This window comes from Magnolia sinica, chromosome 3 (assembly GCF_029962835.1).
Source record: "Magnolia sinica isolate HGM2019 chromosome 3, MsV1, whole genome shotgun sequence".
Classification (NCBI taxonomy): Eukaryota; Viridiplantae; Streptophyta; class Magnoliopsida; order Magnoliales; family Magnoliaceae; genus Magnolia; species Magnolia sinica.
This window is the reverse complement of record NC_080575.1, coordinates 67,086,374-67,101,956: the sequence shown is the minus strand read 5'-3', so window position 1 is coordinate 67,101,956 and position 15,583 is coordinate 67,086,374. Positions and strand designations below refer to the sequence as shown.

Below are 15,583 nucleotides of genomic sequence, written 5' to 3'. Positions count from 1 at the left end.
TGTGGAATTCTCTTTAGAGGTTTCTATTCTGAGGTTGAGGTTGGTACCTGAGGTCGGGTCGGTACCTGAGGTTGAGTTCTATACCCGGGGTTAGGTTCGGTACCTAGGGTCAGGCTCGATTGGTTTGTTGATGAGCCTCATTTCCGAACCGGTCCAACTGTTACAACTCTATCGCCGAGTCTCTTTGCTTAGCTCATCTTTTGTAGCTCTATTTAGAGGGTCTGTTCCGATGGTCACTTTGCCACATGCCCCATATATCAAGTCAATTCAGTTTTACCCATAACAATTGCCCCCTACCTCCGAGTTCATGTCCATGAGCTCGGGAAGTAAGCAGGTTTGGATCGATGTGCGGGCAAAAAATTTTGAATTTACGGGTCGTTAGCTCGCCCTATGGGTATTCCTCTAATTTGTTGTCTAGCATTTATTGCTGGAAATAGAAAGAGACGGCACATGTTGCTATGATCGAGGGGGATATCATGACAGGGCTCCGTACGAGGAGACATGCACGGAGTGGTGAGCACAACACCACTTCATTTTCGAGTGATTCATAGGGCAACACCTGTTAATGTGGCATTAATGTGGGCTGAAGGCAAACCCCGCACTTTCATGTGGACAGGATCATGCGTCGAGACGTCCTTTCACATTCTGGTAACTAATGCGTGCATTTAATGCTTTCCCCCAAAGCCCTTATAAATAAAGGGTTGTCATCATTCTTTCTACTACTGGCTTCTGGAGCGTCCGAGCTGTGCCGACCACTCTCTCCCTTCTCTCCTTTTCCTTGTGTTGGATCAAGTCACTTTGGGCATTTTCCGGTACGTTTTTCCCACTACCTTTCTTCTTCTCCGTCGTCGTTCTTCCCCTTATCCATCTGCCCTCTCCATTTCTCTTTCTTTTCCATCACAATGTCGTCGGAGGGTTCCTAGGCAATATGTGTTTCGAGGGCTTTCCACAGGGATTCGATCCATGACAGTGTGGATTCCCGACTAGGTGCTTCATCGAGTGAGCCATCTCTGACGATGGCAGCTCTAGAGGAAGAGGTCGCACCTCCCCAAACGAGGTCGGCTTCTATGTCTTATAGGGTCCGCCTTCATATCGAGGCTCCGGGAGGCAGACTTAGCTTCTCTCTGGTTGGAGTTCCACATCCCTGATTCAATGGGGCTACGACTCCTTGAGAACGAGGAACTTCTAGGTTATCCTCCTGAGGGGGAGGTGGACTTTTATACTACTTTCTTCCCATGTGGCTTGTGACTGCCCCTTCACCCTATTGTGCGAGAGGTAGTGCACCGCCTTAGGGTCGTCCCGGGTCAGCTCACCCCCAATATTGGGCGGGCCATTTTTGGTAATTACATTTTGTAATGCCCTGAAAATTGGGGGTCGTGCATACGCTCGGCTCCCAAGTTCCCAGGTGTCACTTATAACGAATTTTACTAATTTGCGTTTAATCAGGCTTAAAATGCGCAGCGTGGAATTCCTTGGAACATGAAGTACAATCACAACTAGTCTACTGAAATGAAAGAGGTCAACATATACAGATCCAAAAGAATATAAATGGGTCGCGCAAGGCGTTGCTTGACAGAATTACAAAAATATGTCCAAAAAGAATGATAAGCTGAGTTCACCACTCAGCGATCCACAATAGGCTGCTAATCTATGACGAACCGCCCATCAGCTAGAAGTAGAACAGCTCATCCTCCTCGAACTCATCGCTACCTGCAGCTACTAAAGAGTCTGGTTGGTGTTTTAAAACACCGTCCCAGAGTGGGAGTGAGTGATCAACTCAGTGGGTGCTATTAGTCTTAAGTCGTAACAAACATTAATTATATTATGAATTTAATGAAAGACAATCATTCAGAAATACCTAATTAATCTTGTTAATGCATATGCATGATAGATGATATGATGCATGCCCTCGCCACAACACTCCCTCGAGCGACTCCGTCTAACGATCGCGTATGACCAACACTCCCTCAGAGCGACCTCGACTGCCGACTCGCTAACCTAGTTAGTGCGATGCAATGATCATGTTAGCCAAGTTCTTAGCTAATTCCATTCATCCAGTAGGTTGGGGAATCTGATACACCCCACGTATCAATGCCCTAAACTGGTTGCGAGGCCAAGGCCCCCAACGTGTGAGGCCGAGACCCCGCGATCCTTGATCCCGTCGGGTTTCCCCCATCCCCGACTTCAAACACATAGGGAGTGCTGAAATGTGGGATCACTCGTGGTCACTATGGGGAGACGCGTCACCCCAGCGTAGGCCGACAGCTCGGACATAGTGTCCCATTCCACCATGCCCGGCTCACGAGACTGTGGATCAATGTTTCATTCGTTACCGATGAGCTACAACGGTGGTAGGGTGTTCCAGATTCCATACATAAGTGAGCAAACATGGTTAACAAACAGGGTTGGACAGCAAATAGGCTAGACCACACGGGTCAAGCGAGTACGGGACAGATGACATCGGGTACGAGCGACCCATGTAGCCTAACTACTGTCGCCCACACACACCCGTCCAAATCCATGGGTTTAACCTCAGGGCGGTCCTACCAACGGGACCACCTTCACTCTCCTCATATTCCTGACCAACCCAAGGATTTGATGGTAATCTATAGCATGCCAACTAGCAGGGTTATCATCTAGCATAAAATAATATCATGTTCATATTTTCTCAATATACAATTTAGATTTTTTCTATTAAGCAAAGCTACAAATATCATGAATCAAGAGTGCATGTGTTTTGTGTGGGTTAGTGAGGAAGCTAAGCACTTCCTATACCTAATAGAACCAAATTACACAAGAGTTAATGGATCATACATGCTATGAGGCAACATCATATGAGAACCAAACAAGACAAGTACATGCAATCATCCATTCAAACCAAATCATACGAAAGGTAACAACATTCTATAACCATTCCATGTGAATCGATAGGATCAAGGATAGGGTCTTCCCTAGGTTCGTCTAGATTCTCCAAATGCATCATCCAAGCAAGCAAAATCATTAAACTTATACTAAAATTGGTGTTAGGCCACCTAAGAACAATAGTCCGCACCTATGGATCGTTGGAGACTTGGGAAACGACCTAGGAATGAGGGCTTTGGGGTCGGACGGCCGGAATCCCTAAAGCAAGTATTTGCATGTTAGAAATCCATGCCAATCTCATCCCAACACATGAGTTTCAAGAAAAAGGGATGAAGGATCTTACCTAGATGATCACGGAACGATTGGTGTGGTTGTGGTAGAGAGTTTCTTCTTAGAGGGGAGGTAGGAGATCACAAGATTTGATTTTCTTGGGCCCCACCTCGATCTAAGGTCCACCAAACTCTCCTTTTCTCTCTTCTTCCTTTCTTCTGTCTCCTCTTTCTCTTCTTCCTTTTTCCCCTTTCCTCCCAGGGCAAATTCGTATGGGGAGAGGGGTGCCCCAAAGAAGCCCCTTTTATAATGCCAGATTTGGTGCAAATGGCCCCAAGTGTTGGGTTTTTACTATACTAACCCTATGGGAGAGTTTTTCTATCCTCTAGGGCCCACTATGGGGTGTACATATTGATATACACCATAGGATAGTTATCCCTAATGATGATCTACGTATGTATATGATCGGCCCGCCATTTGGATGCGCCGATCGACAGATATGATTAGAAGTCTATTTAACGGTCACCGATAGGCGATCGGCGCCGCAGCTATACGGATATGAGCAGGGAAATATCCTTACTCTACGGGTAAAGTTTGGTCATAAACCGACGGTCCAAAATCCTCAACTTTATATAAGAGTGGATGACTCAATTCACTTAAGTTTCAGCTCATTTCTTTAAGGTATTTACACTTCTCATGCACTCATCCTTCGGCTTAAGTTGAGCGGTTCTGGGCAGTACCCCGGTCCGACTCCCGTGATGGGCGTCAAGCCCAGTAAGATGCACATTATTCTATAGTTTTGGAACTAGTGGCCCACCAACGACCGGTTTAGAGCTTGTTTGGAGAATCGGGGCATTTTTAGAATGAATTATGTATTGAGATTTTTCATGGGCACTGATTAGGGTTTGGATTAACTATGTTCATAGTATGACCTATTTATAACTAGTGAAATTAGAGATTTGGTCATGATCACTCTAAACCGTCGGTTTTAGGATAAAAGAGTAATGATGTTCATTTGGTGTATTAGCCAAGATCCGAGCCTTGTCTGACTCGGCTTCGGTTGGATCTTTTAATTTAGTTATGATTGTCTTGATTTATTAGCGATGGGTCGGTTAGATTTAGGCCCTCTGTGAATGAATCATGGGGCTAAACTTGATGTTCAGGTGATCGGGCGGATTCGTTGGCTTCTTACAGTTGATTAAATGGACTTGTGCGGTTCTTTACTGGTTCCACCCGTGTTTAAACTATTATTGAGTGCTAATGGTCATTAAGTAATATTATAAGTTAATTAATAATAAAAAAATTTTAAGAATTTTTGGAAATCCAAAACAGTGAAAATCCAGGATGTTACACATTTTGTGGTATCAGCTCAGGCATAGCAAGCTGACCTTGAACGAGCTCCTATATTCGTACAAGGCTACGAGCAACCCAAGTGCTCGAGGCTCGTATTATTTCTCTTCCTGGCCGAACAGAAGGTAGGCCCTCATCACCAAGAATCCTTCCTCCAATAAGGCTTGGAAGGATAAATGATTCTTCGCTTCAAGGGAGTGGGAGGCCTCGACGATGTAGCTGAGCAGATTAAGCTCTCGGCTCCCCACTGAGTTTGCTTTCCTAGGTCGGAATTCCTGAGCCATAGCTCTATTCGTTGATTTTCTTCTTTTTATTCTTTGGTTGTTACTGACTATAGTTGCTCCTTTTTGTAGCTCTGTCTCGACACTAGCCCAAGCTCACCTAGCTGCAGCTCCGCCAGGTTAGTATCGCTTGGGAGTGTAGTCTGGATCAGAAGAATTGGAGGAAGCTGCTCACTCTGACTTTCTTGAAGCGATCCGACTTGGTAGTAGTCGGGTCATCCGGTATGCCACTTTTTCCTTTGTTTTTATTATTATTATTATTATTTAAAGCACTGACTACCCCCCCCCCCCCCATGCGTTACAGAGATGGTAGATTGTCCTTGGGCAAAGAAGTTGAGGCTTCCCTCCACGGCCGAGCTGGAGCGGCTGAGGAACACCAAGAAGGATGCCCCCTCGTCCTCAGTTCGCCTAGTCAAGACTATGGAGATTGGCACTGGTGGCCCATCATTAGCCATTGGGACCCTTCCCCAGGTCGGGCAACCAACATATGCGGAGGAGGCTACTAAAGCTGGGGTTGGGAACCCCATGAGGCTGCCCCAGATGGTTCAGTTCAGGGTGCCCCTCCTCCAGATTCGGCCCTAAGGGAGGTTTGTCGACCTTGAGTCGTCCCCAACCCATGCAGAGGCAGAAGGATGGGCAGAGGTTGCTACAGCCACATGGCCGGAGGTTGGAGTTGGGAGCAGCTCTGAGTAGCAAGCGCCCGTAGGGGCTGCAGGGTCAGCAGTTCCCGCTCCTCTTCCCTGAAATATGGCGGTGCTGGCCCACTGGAATAACCACAATGTGAGAGAGGAGGAGATCAACTCCATGCTTGCCCTGCAACTTGAATTCCTAATGGGCGGGATAGCGTCATTGTTAATCAAGGTGAGGACATACCTCCTTTCTTTTTGTAGGTGCCTAATTTTGACGGTAGGCTGATATTTCGATGTTCTTGATTTGTAGGGTGTTACGACGGTTCTGGCTTGCCACCACGCTTTTCTCAAGTTGAAGGGCTGCTTCGAAGAGGTAGCTTGGAGTCTCGAGGTGGTTAGGGCCAAGATCTAGGCCCAGGCTACAAAGCTGGAAGCAGCTGCAGCAACTTGAGCCGAGGTGGAGGCCTTGCAGACGACCTTGAGGGTCACCGAGGAGAGCGGGGCTACCAATCCTGCTCAGTTGGTTGTGTAGCAGCAAGAGAAGGCCGAGCTGGCTACCCTGGTGATGGAGGTTGAGTCCCGTCTCTCTAAGGTAGAGGGGTGAGTGGCTGGTGCAGAAGCTAGGGTGGCTAGTGCGGAAGCTAGAGTGGTAGAGCTTAAATCCTCGATTTCTGTGAGGGTGGTAGCTGCTGTGAAGGCGTTCAATGCCTCCGAGGCACATGTGGCCGAGCTAGAGGACAACTTCAACTTGGGCTTTCAGCAGTGCCAAGAGGATGTTCAGCAGAGTTATCCCGACTTGGACCTGCACTGTTTGGATGACGATGTTCCAGAAGACCCCGCCGCTGCTCCCGCCGAGGCTGAGAACCTTCCCAGGGAATAGGTCCCTTTGTTTTTGTATCTGCCCACTCTTTGATGTACTATCCCCTTTTATATGTGAATAAAAATTCATTTTGTTGATATATTCTTGGCGTATTGTTTGGTTGACTTATTTAGCATGATAGTCGGGATGGTAGATAAAAATATTATTTAAAATGAAATGGAGAACCAATTTCCTTTTGACTAATGGGGGTCTCTCATAGTTGGACTTAAGTGGCAATTGTCGAGTCTGGCATCATGATTGTAGAAATCCCTTAGGGGTAGTAGATCTTAATGTGGTTTGTACTTTTGTAATAGGTCATTTGAGAACTTAATGAGAAAATATGGTATTACACACAAAGTGGCTACACCCTATCATCCACAGACAAGTGGCTAAGATGAAGTTTCCAATAGGTAGATTAAACGAACATTAGAGAAAACTATGAATCTAGAACGTAAGGATTGTTCTTTAAGGTTAATCAACATGTTATGCACTTATAGGACTACTTTTAAAACTCCTATTGAAATGTCTCTCTATAGACCTGTCTTTGAGAAAGCTTGTCACTTACTAGTGGAATTGAAATATAAGGCATACTAGGCTATAAGGAAGTTCAATTTTGACACCGACAAACCTAGCACGTTGTGTAAACTCCAACTTGTGGAGTTGGAAGAAATTAGGAAAGACTCGTATGACAATGCGAGAATATATAAGAAGATGATAAAAGTGTTCCATGATAAGAATATTTTCAGGAAAAAATTTGAGCTAAATAAAAAAGTCTTTTATAATTCTTGTCTCCATCTCTTTTCTGGAAAACTGTAATGCAGATGGACTAACCCATTCATAATAAAGACTGTTTATCCTTATAGGGCCATGGAAGTTGTGAATCTTATAAACGGTAATGTGCTCAAGGTAAATGGTCAGAAACTGAAACCGTTTGTGGAAAAATTAATTCCAGAAGAAGTGCCCATATATTTAAAAGATCCTGTGTACTAGGATTGATCTCCTTGTCTGATGGAGATCATTTCCCTTGCTTTCTTAGGATTTAGTTTTTTTTGGTAGAATAGGATGCTTTGTTTATAAGTTTTTAGTTGCTGAGGCATTACTATTTGAAGTTTGCTCCCGTACATGTCATCTTTTAAGTACTTGTTTCCACATACTCTTTATTTTGTTGCTCTCATGTTACATTTATTGCATATATTTTATACATTGAGGACAACCTAAAATTTAGGTTGGGGGTGGGTTTTTATTAAGATTTTTTTCGAACTGAAAATTTTTATTTTTTAAAAGCTAATTTCTGTAATTTTAGACAATTTTAGGAGATAAATTCGATAGTTAGTATTGTATAATTTTTTTAAAGCCTAAATTCTAGTTAGTTAATGGATTTTAAGATTAAGTTCATTTTAATAATATTTAGTTGAAAAATTTTAAACATTGATTGAATCATAAATATAACATGTCATATTTAACTTTCACATTAGACCTTAGTTGGATATTGAATTTTTGAAGTAATGATTATTAAGAATGTTAAGAACAAAGCTTGGGGAATTTGTCCATCATGTTCATTGAGAAAAGTGAAAAAATTATATATATATATATATAGTTGTTGAAAACGGCTACCTATTGAAATTGTCCATGAAAAGACGATTTGATATGAGAAAAAAGAGAAGAATAAATGGATAGAAAAAATGAATAATAGATTGCAAGCCGTCGATAAAAAAAATGAGAGTTGGAAAAATGAAGTGTTGAGCTATAAGACAAGTTTTGATTTACGCTTTGGTTGATTTGTTCATTTATTTAAATATCATTATAGACATGAAAGTGAAAAATTGGATCTGTAATGTTGTTATATCTAGATTGCATTATACATTTATGAAGCTTAATGTTGGGAATCATTCAATTATATGATTATTACTTTGAGTTTAATTGGAATATTTATTGAAGTACTGAAGCTTAGGTGAATAATATGCTTGATTTGGTTCTCTCTGGATTGGTTTCCTTTTGGAAATATTTTTGAATTTAGAATTTTAATCATGTTTTGCTCGGGACTAGCAAAATGCTGGTTGGGAGTATAATAACATCAAAATATTGCATATTTATCCCCTCAATTGCATTAGTTTCCATGCATTCAAAGTGCTTAATTGATTAACTAACGTCTATTTTATACATGCGAGGTAATCCGGAAAATAAAGAAGAAATCATATTAAAGAATGTGATTAAAGCTCAAAAGATTAATCAAGAGAAGGTTTGAATATTTGGAAGTCATTAATGAAGAATTAACATGCCAAAGATCCAAGAAAACTAAGTACAAAAGATAAATGAAGTATTGAAAAATCATGCGGTGTAATAATAGAAATAATATATTGTTCGGTCCTACTTGAGGTTGGTTTGATTCGACCAAATGTGCACAGAACACTTTAGTAACAAAATGTGATTTTTAGAGATAATTCGGCTTAACACTTAGGTCCGGTCAAAGCTGGGTTCGGTGCAACCGAAGGAGAGTTTGGTGCGACCTAAGGGAGATAGAGACTTCATACCTATTTTGAAGAAATTCGGTTGCAACCAAAAGTGGGTTCGGTGCGACCGAATGTATGTTCGGCTATAAATGAAGGTGACCATCGATGCAACCGAAACGTAACAAAAATGTAAAAATTGAAGTTGATTTTAAGTCGGTTGAAACTTTTCCTATTTAAAGAGGTGTTCTAAGCATTCTTAAGTATAAATTAGGGCTTATGGGAGAGACTTATGAGTTGCAGAGCTTCTTTGGAATCATCATTCATTCCCAATCATTCGGTTCTAGTTTGTGTTTTCTAGTTTTTCTTTATATTATGTTTAAGATGTTAGTTATACTCGGCTAATCTCTTAACTAAGGATAAGAGATGAATCTTTTAATGGATATTTGATGATTAATTTATTTTTAAATGAAAGTTAATGTTTTTATGTTGAATTGTTATTAGACGTGATTAAATTTCTAGATTGGGGAATGAATCAATTTGTAAAGTTGTTTGATCTATTGTCACTTCCGGGTACATTAGATGTTTTCAATTCCCTACGTTATGATTACCTAGATCTTTATGAGAGATTAACCCTATCATGATTCTAATCTATGTTGGATGTTTTTTTAATTAATATTACTTTGTTATCTTCTGATTTGAACGGATTAGAATCCAATTCTAATTGAGTTATTAACTTGAGAAGATGAATTGAATTCAAGTCCATTGATTGTGGATTATTGAATCCTTAGATTTTATTTTCTTTCTTTTTTTTACAACTCTTCTATTATGCTATATTTAAAACTCAGACCAGTTGTTTTCATATAATTACTTTTTAATATATTCTCACTAAATTTCCCGTGGATCAACTTCGATCTTACAGAGTTATTATTACATTACAACATTATACTTGAGGTTGTCAACCCTTAAGTTTGACGATGGAGCTCACTATAGCAAGCTTATAAGATTGTTTGATTGATTGATTTATTTATTATAACATACTCGTGTTTCATCTCATCTGCACGCTCGCAGATGAGACACCTTTCTTACTGGTCATGGGTCGGGCCAGGTCATTTGGCCTGGTCCATTAATTTAGTAGTGTGGACGAGTTGGGTTAGGTTGGTCTAAGCCCGAGCCTCACGCTTTTATCTAAATGGGTCACCTTTTTGGTCCAAGCCTCACAGTTACCCGACCGGATTGGGCCTGAACGCGGCTTAGAAGCGGGTCGGGCGAATTGGCCCATGGGTCGACCCAAGGCGTCCGATATTCGAAAGGGTGCTTTTGTCAACCTTTCTAAAAGCAAGGGTATGTCAGTAATTTAGGTCAGCAACATAAACGGACAGATGACGGTCGTTTCCAGGGCAATGGCTGGGGGCGAGGAGAGCAGTCGATTGAAGAGAGAAGAGTGCAAACACACCAAACACGACCCGCTCTTCTCAAGATGGGAGGTTCGTTCCCTTCTGCTTCTCTTCTCTCTCTCTCTCTCTCTCTCTCTCTCTCTCTCTAAGGGTGTAAAATGCGACTGGTGCATTTTAGTCCCTAACGGCTAAAACGGAATTGGAAGTCGACCGAAATTAGCAGCCGCTGTATCTGTTAATTTTCTGGCCTTTTCACTTTCCTTTGTCGTCCCCTTCCTATTTCCAATTGCGACTTGTTGCCACCCGCGCACGTTAGAAAATTCCTTTAATTGGTCGCTAAACGAAACGGCTTTGTTATGGTCGATTTAGTGGGTTTTTATATATATATATATATATATATATATATATATATATATATATATATATATATATATATTAGATTTTAATTAATTTATAATATTCTTTTTTCTGTCTGCAGCTTTGAATCAAGAATTTCTTCAGTTTTTCAAAATTCAATTATTTAAAATTTCGATTATTTTTATTTTTATTTTCTTATTTTCATTTTCAATTCCTGTTCATGGTCTTGCCAACAAAAGTGAAAAAAATAAATAAAATTAGTTTCAGGATATTTTAATTTTATTTAAGGTGCATTTGGTTCCACCAAATATCATGAAATTTCACGGTATTTTGCACCATACTAGACTGGTATTCATGAAATTTCATGATTCTGGTGCAACCTTAGGAGTCGTTTGGATGCCTGTAAGTTGTGTAAGTGGTGAGTGACTGATGGGGACATCACGCGCACACGCACACCCCCCCACGCACGTACGCAAGGAGGAAGAGAGCCCCACCATCGATCTGGATTGATGAAGGCGTACAGGGAGGGCCTCCTAGTTAGAGGACTACGTTTTGGTTCGTTGGAGTGAACCTGATAGCTATGTAAAGCCCACCATGGGTTCTCATGATCGTGGCCCACTAGTCTAATTAATCTCGTATTTTAGGTTTTGCTTATTATTGTCATTAAGAGTATCATGGACGGTTTAGATTACTTTGATTAGTTGTTATTTTTTATTACTTCATCGCCAAGTAATAAATTGCGCACATGGCGCGAGTTTTAGGGTATAGGGTTTTATTATAAATAGGCACCCCAGGTAGTCTTTTTGATTATTTTGAAGATTAATAAAAAAATTCTTGCATTTTTCTACTCCTCTGAGCTTCTGAGTTGTGAAAGTCCAATTGGGTGCGAAACCCTCCATTCCTCGAAGGGTTGACTACCGCGATGCGAAGCCACATTTATCCCGATTCGTCCCCATCTTCTACCATCCACACTTCTCATCTCCTACAATCATTTACGCTTCAAATTCGTCCGTTATTGCAACAATTTTCCCCTTTACAGTATAATTCCAGAATTTGGACCTGCAGGAGGGTTAAAACTTCGGCGGAGCACCATGCACAGACCGCACATCGGATCGGCCCAAAAATCGGGGGTTTTGGAGCCCTCCCCTGGCCGATCAGACTTAAGGAGTTAGTTTTCGGAATTAGGGCGCTAAAACTTCGGCGGAGCACCACGCATAGACCGCACATCGGATTGGCCTAAAAATTGGAGGTTTTGGAGCGCTCCCCTGGCCGACCAGACTTAAGGAGTCAGTTTTGGAATTGGGGCCCACGTGCGGCCAGGCCCCTACGCACGTGCGTTAGGCCTGGCCCATTGTCCGCACGTGTGGACTATCGCTAGGTTCAGATTTCCTACCCATTTAATCCCTCTCGTACCTTCCATAATCCTAACCATAAATTGCATTATTTTCAATTTGTTTGTCCATTTTCTAATCCTAGGGTTCTTTGAATTGAAATTGGTGAATCCCTTGGATTAGGGATAGATTGCTGTGCATGTGTGGATGAATTTACTTCCCTTTGAGTATCGTTTGGTTCATAATTTTTATTGATCTAGCCCTATCATGTGTTGGTCTGGACCCACATAAATTCTCCTTGATTGAATGTTTAAACTTTTGTGTGGGATATGAAATTTGTGTAATTGTTTTTGAACTAATGTGATCTTAAGCCTGAAAATCTTGCACATCATATTTGAATTTCATGTCCTGCATCAAATTTGGTATCAAAGCTTAGGGTTCTTATAGGGGAATGCATTACATGTTTAGGGTTTAGTTTGTTTATGTCCATTGTGCATCAAGTCTCATCATGTATAGCTGTTTAGAGGTCCATAATTCTTGATATAAGCTGCTGAAATTTCTGTTATCGGAAAGTTAGCAATTCACATTACCGAAATTTTTTGTTATCCCTTTATTTCGATAGCTATATTGCTGAATTTTGGTAGCGTTGTGTAGTTTCCCTCATATAGAGTCTCATAGGATAATTATTTAGACGCATATAGTCGTATTAGAAGGTCTTTTAGTTGAGTTAGTGGTTGTATGCCCACACGTATGGGTCGCGGTTTTGGCTTGCACCCTACACTAAACATGAAGCAATTACAAGAGTCAGTGGACAAGCTGACCCAGCAGTTTGAGTCTTTGGGTAAGCACTTGGAATAACGTATGGACCAACGTCTTGAGCAGTTTAATGTGCACGTTACTCAACTAGAGACCTCCGTTGGGGCAAACCCCACCATTGGGGAAGATGCCCAATCTCATGCAGGTGGTCAGGAGGTTAGACCAAGGAATGGAGGTGGCCAAGGAATTGGTCATGGGCGCGCACCCGTGCACCCATCCCGTGAGGGACATCATGATCAATATGACCCAGAGGCACAACTCTTCAAGGGAGTTAGAGTAGATGCCCCTATGTTTGATGACTAGTTGGACCCTAAAGCCTTTTTAGATTGGTTGGCAGATATGGACCACTATTTTGAGTGGTATGACATGTCGGATGCTCGTCGAGTCCGATTCGCCAAGATGAAGTACCTCCCTTTCTCTTATCGCTTACGGTTGATTGAGGAATGACAGTTTCTTTGACAGGGTTTCATGAGTGTTGCTGAATATCTTGAGAAGTTCGAAGAGTACTTGACCCATTGCGAGGTTGATGACGACTCCTTACTCACCCTTGCTCGTTTTAAAATGGGCCTCCGTCCTGACATTAGGAGAGACTTGATCGTCAAAGACAGACACTATTGAGTAGTTGTATTAAGTAGTGTTAGACAAGGCCAACCCCTCTGGAGCAATACCTCAAAGCATCTGTGGGAAGGCGGTTTGACTTTCGCGATTCTAGTGTTAAGGCCAACCCCTCTGGGGCTAAACCTAACACTGGGTACTAAAACAAACCTTCCAACAGTTTTCAGCCCAGGCCCAAGGATGATAAGGGTACCAAAGTATTCCTTATTGATGTACAAGTAGTAGTGCCCCCAGAGAGTGACGGTGAGAAGGAAGAATATGAGCTAGTAGAAACCCCTAGTGATGAGGAAGAGGGAGCGCAAGAGTCTGCGACCCTCGTAGTTGTGCGTTGTGCCTTTGCTCAAGCCAAAAATACTGACGATTGGCAGCGCAATATGATCTTCTATACCTATGCAAAGTATGGGGAAAAGAGCTGTAAGATGATCGTGGATAGTGGTAGTTGTGTCAATGTGACATTGACTAGCAGTATGAGCCATTTGGGCTTAAAGCTGGAAGCCCATCCTCAACCCTATAGAGTCTCCTGGGTTGATGAAACATTCATTCCAGTCTCGTATCGTTGTCTTGTTCCTATTCAGTTTGGATCATATAAAGACACTTTGGTATGATGTTGTTCCCATGGATGTTGGCCATATCATTTTGGGTAGACCGTGGCTCTATGATAGGGATGTTACCATATTTGGTCGTTAGAATGTGTGTACATTCTGGTTCGAGGGCTAGAAGGTCAAGCTAAATCCACTGCCACCTAAGAACACGATTAGAAAGGAGTTCACCACACAGTGGTGCGAGCGGCTCAAAACAATTGAAGGAATCGAAGTCCAAGTCCAAACCACTCCATATTCTAAATGCCAAGGACTTTGAGCGAGAAACGGAGGCGGACTTGATGGTATACACCCTTGTGGCTAGGGAGAGTGTACCAGAGGCTAGCGCAGAGTTACCCACTGAGGCCATTCAGGTAGTGCATGAGTTTCGTGATGTCTTTCCTGATGATCTACTGAATGAGCTTCCTCCTATGAGGGATATACAGCATGCCATTGATGTAATCCCTGGGGCGACTCTACCAAACTTCCTGCATTACAGAATGAACCCAAAGGAGCATGCTGAGTTGAAGAGACAGATTGACGAACTCCTAGAGAAGGGTTTCATTCGAGAGAGCATGAGCCCGTGTGCTGTGCTCGCCCTTCTTACGCCTAAGAAAGATGACAAATGGAGGATGTGTGTTGATAGAATAGCCATCAACAAAATCACAGTCAAGTATCAGTTTCCCATACTGCGTCTTGATGACATGTTGGATATGATGGCCAACGCTACTATCTTCTAAAAAATTGACCTCAAAAGTGGTTATCACCAAATCTGTGTACGCCCCGGTGATGAGTAGAAGACGGCCTTCAAGACGAATGATGGGCTATACGAGTGGCTAGTTATGCCTTTTGGGTTAACTAACGCCCTAAGCACTTTCATGCATGTGATGACCTAAGTGTTGAGGCCCTTTATGGGAAAGTTTCTGGTTGTATACTTTGATGATATCTTAATTTATAGCATGACCAAGGAACAACACCTCAACCATTTGAGGTAGGTTTGTGGGATCCTTAGAGTTGAGAAATTGTATGCCAACCTAAAGAAGTGTACGTTTTTGTCTAGTAGTGTTATCTTCTTAGATTTTATTGTGTCAACTGAGGGCGTATTGGCGGATCCCGAGAAGGTCAAGGCCATTGTCAATTGGCCTGAACCCCGCAATATTTATGAGGTGCGCAGCTTTCACGGCCTAGCCACATTTTATAGGTGGTTCATTCGAGGTTTCAGTTCCATTATGGCTCCTATTACGGATTACATAAAAAAAGAAGAGTTTCAATGGACAAAGGCAGCCTCGAAGGCCTTCAAGGAGATAAAGGTCAAGATGACCGAAGCTGCAGTCACGCGACTTCTGGATTTTTCAAAAGCGTTTGAAGTTGCACGTGACGTGTCAGGAGTCGGCATAGGAGGAGTACTTAATTAGGAAGGGCACCCTATCGCCTTTTTTAGTGAGAAATTGAATGAGGCGAAGCAAAAATATTCCACTTATGACAAAGAGTTCTATGAGGTAGTGCAATCACTATGCCATTGGCATCATTACCTATTGTCGCAAGAATTCGTCTTATTCTCAGATCACGAGGCCTTGAAATATCTGAATTCTCAGAAGAAATTAAACCCTAGGCACGCTAAGCGGGTTCAATCCTTTTAAGAGTACACTTTTGTATTTAAGCACAAGGCCGATGTAGAGAATAAACCTGTCGACGTGTTGAGTCGTTGAGTCGCGTTACTCAATTCCATGAGTGTCGAAGTCATGGGCCTCGAGCGCATCAAAGAAGATTATTCTGAGTGTCTAGATTTTG

General features: G+C 42.1%; 1 protein-coding gene across 1 annotated transcript in view; it reads left to right on the top strand.

Annotated features, from left to right (window-relative positions):
- The first annotated feature begins 10,027 nt into the window (after window positions 1-10,027).
- Window positions 10,028-15,583, top strand: part of LOC131239993 (protein EFFECTOR OF TRANSCRIPTION 2-like) — a 50,550-nt gene continuing 44,994 nt past the window's right edge. Inside the window, exon 1 of the mRNA XM_058237966.1 lies at window positions 10,028-10,185. Coding sequence (XP_058093949.1) covers window positions 10,081-10,185 — 105 coding nt within the window. The 5' untranslated portion in view covers window positions 10,028-10,080. The remainder of the gene's footprint in view (window positions 10,186-15,583) is intronic.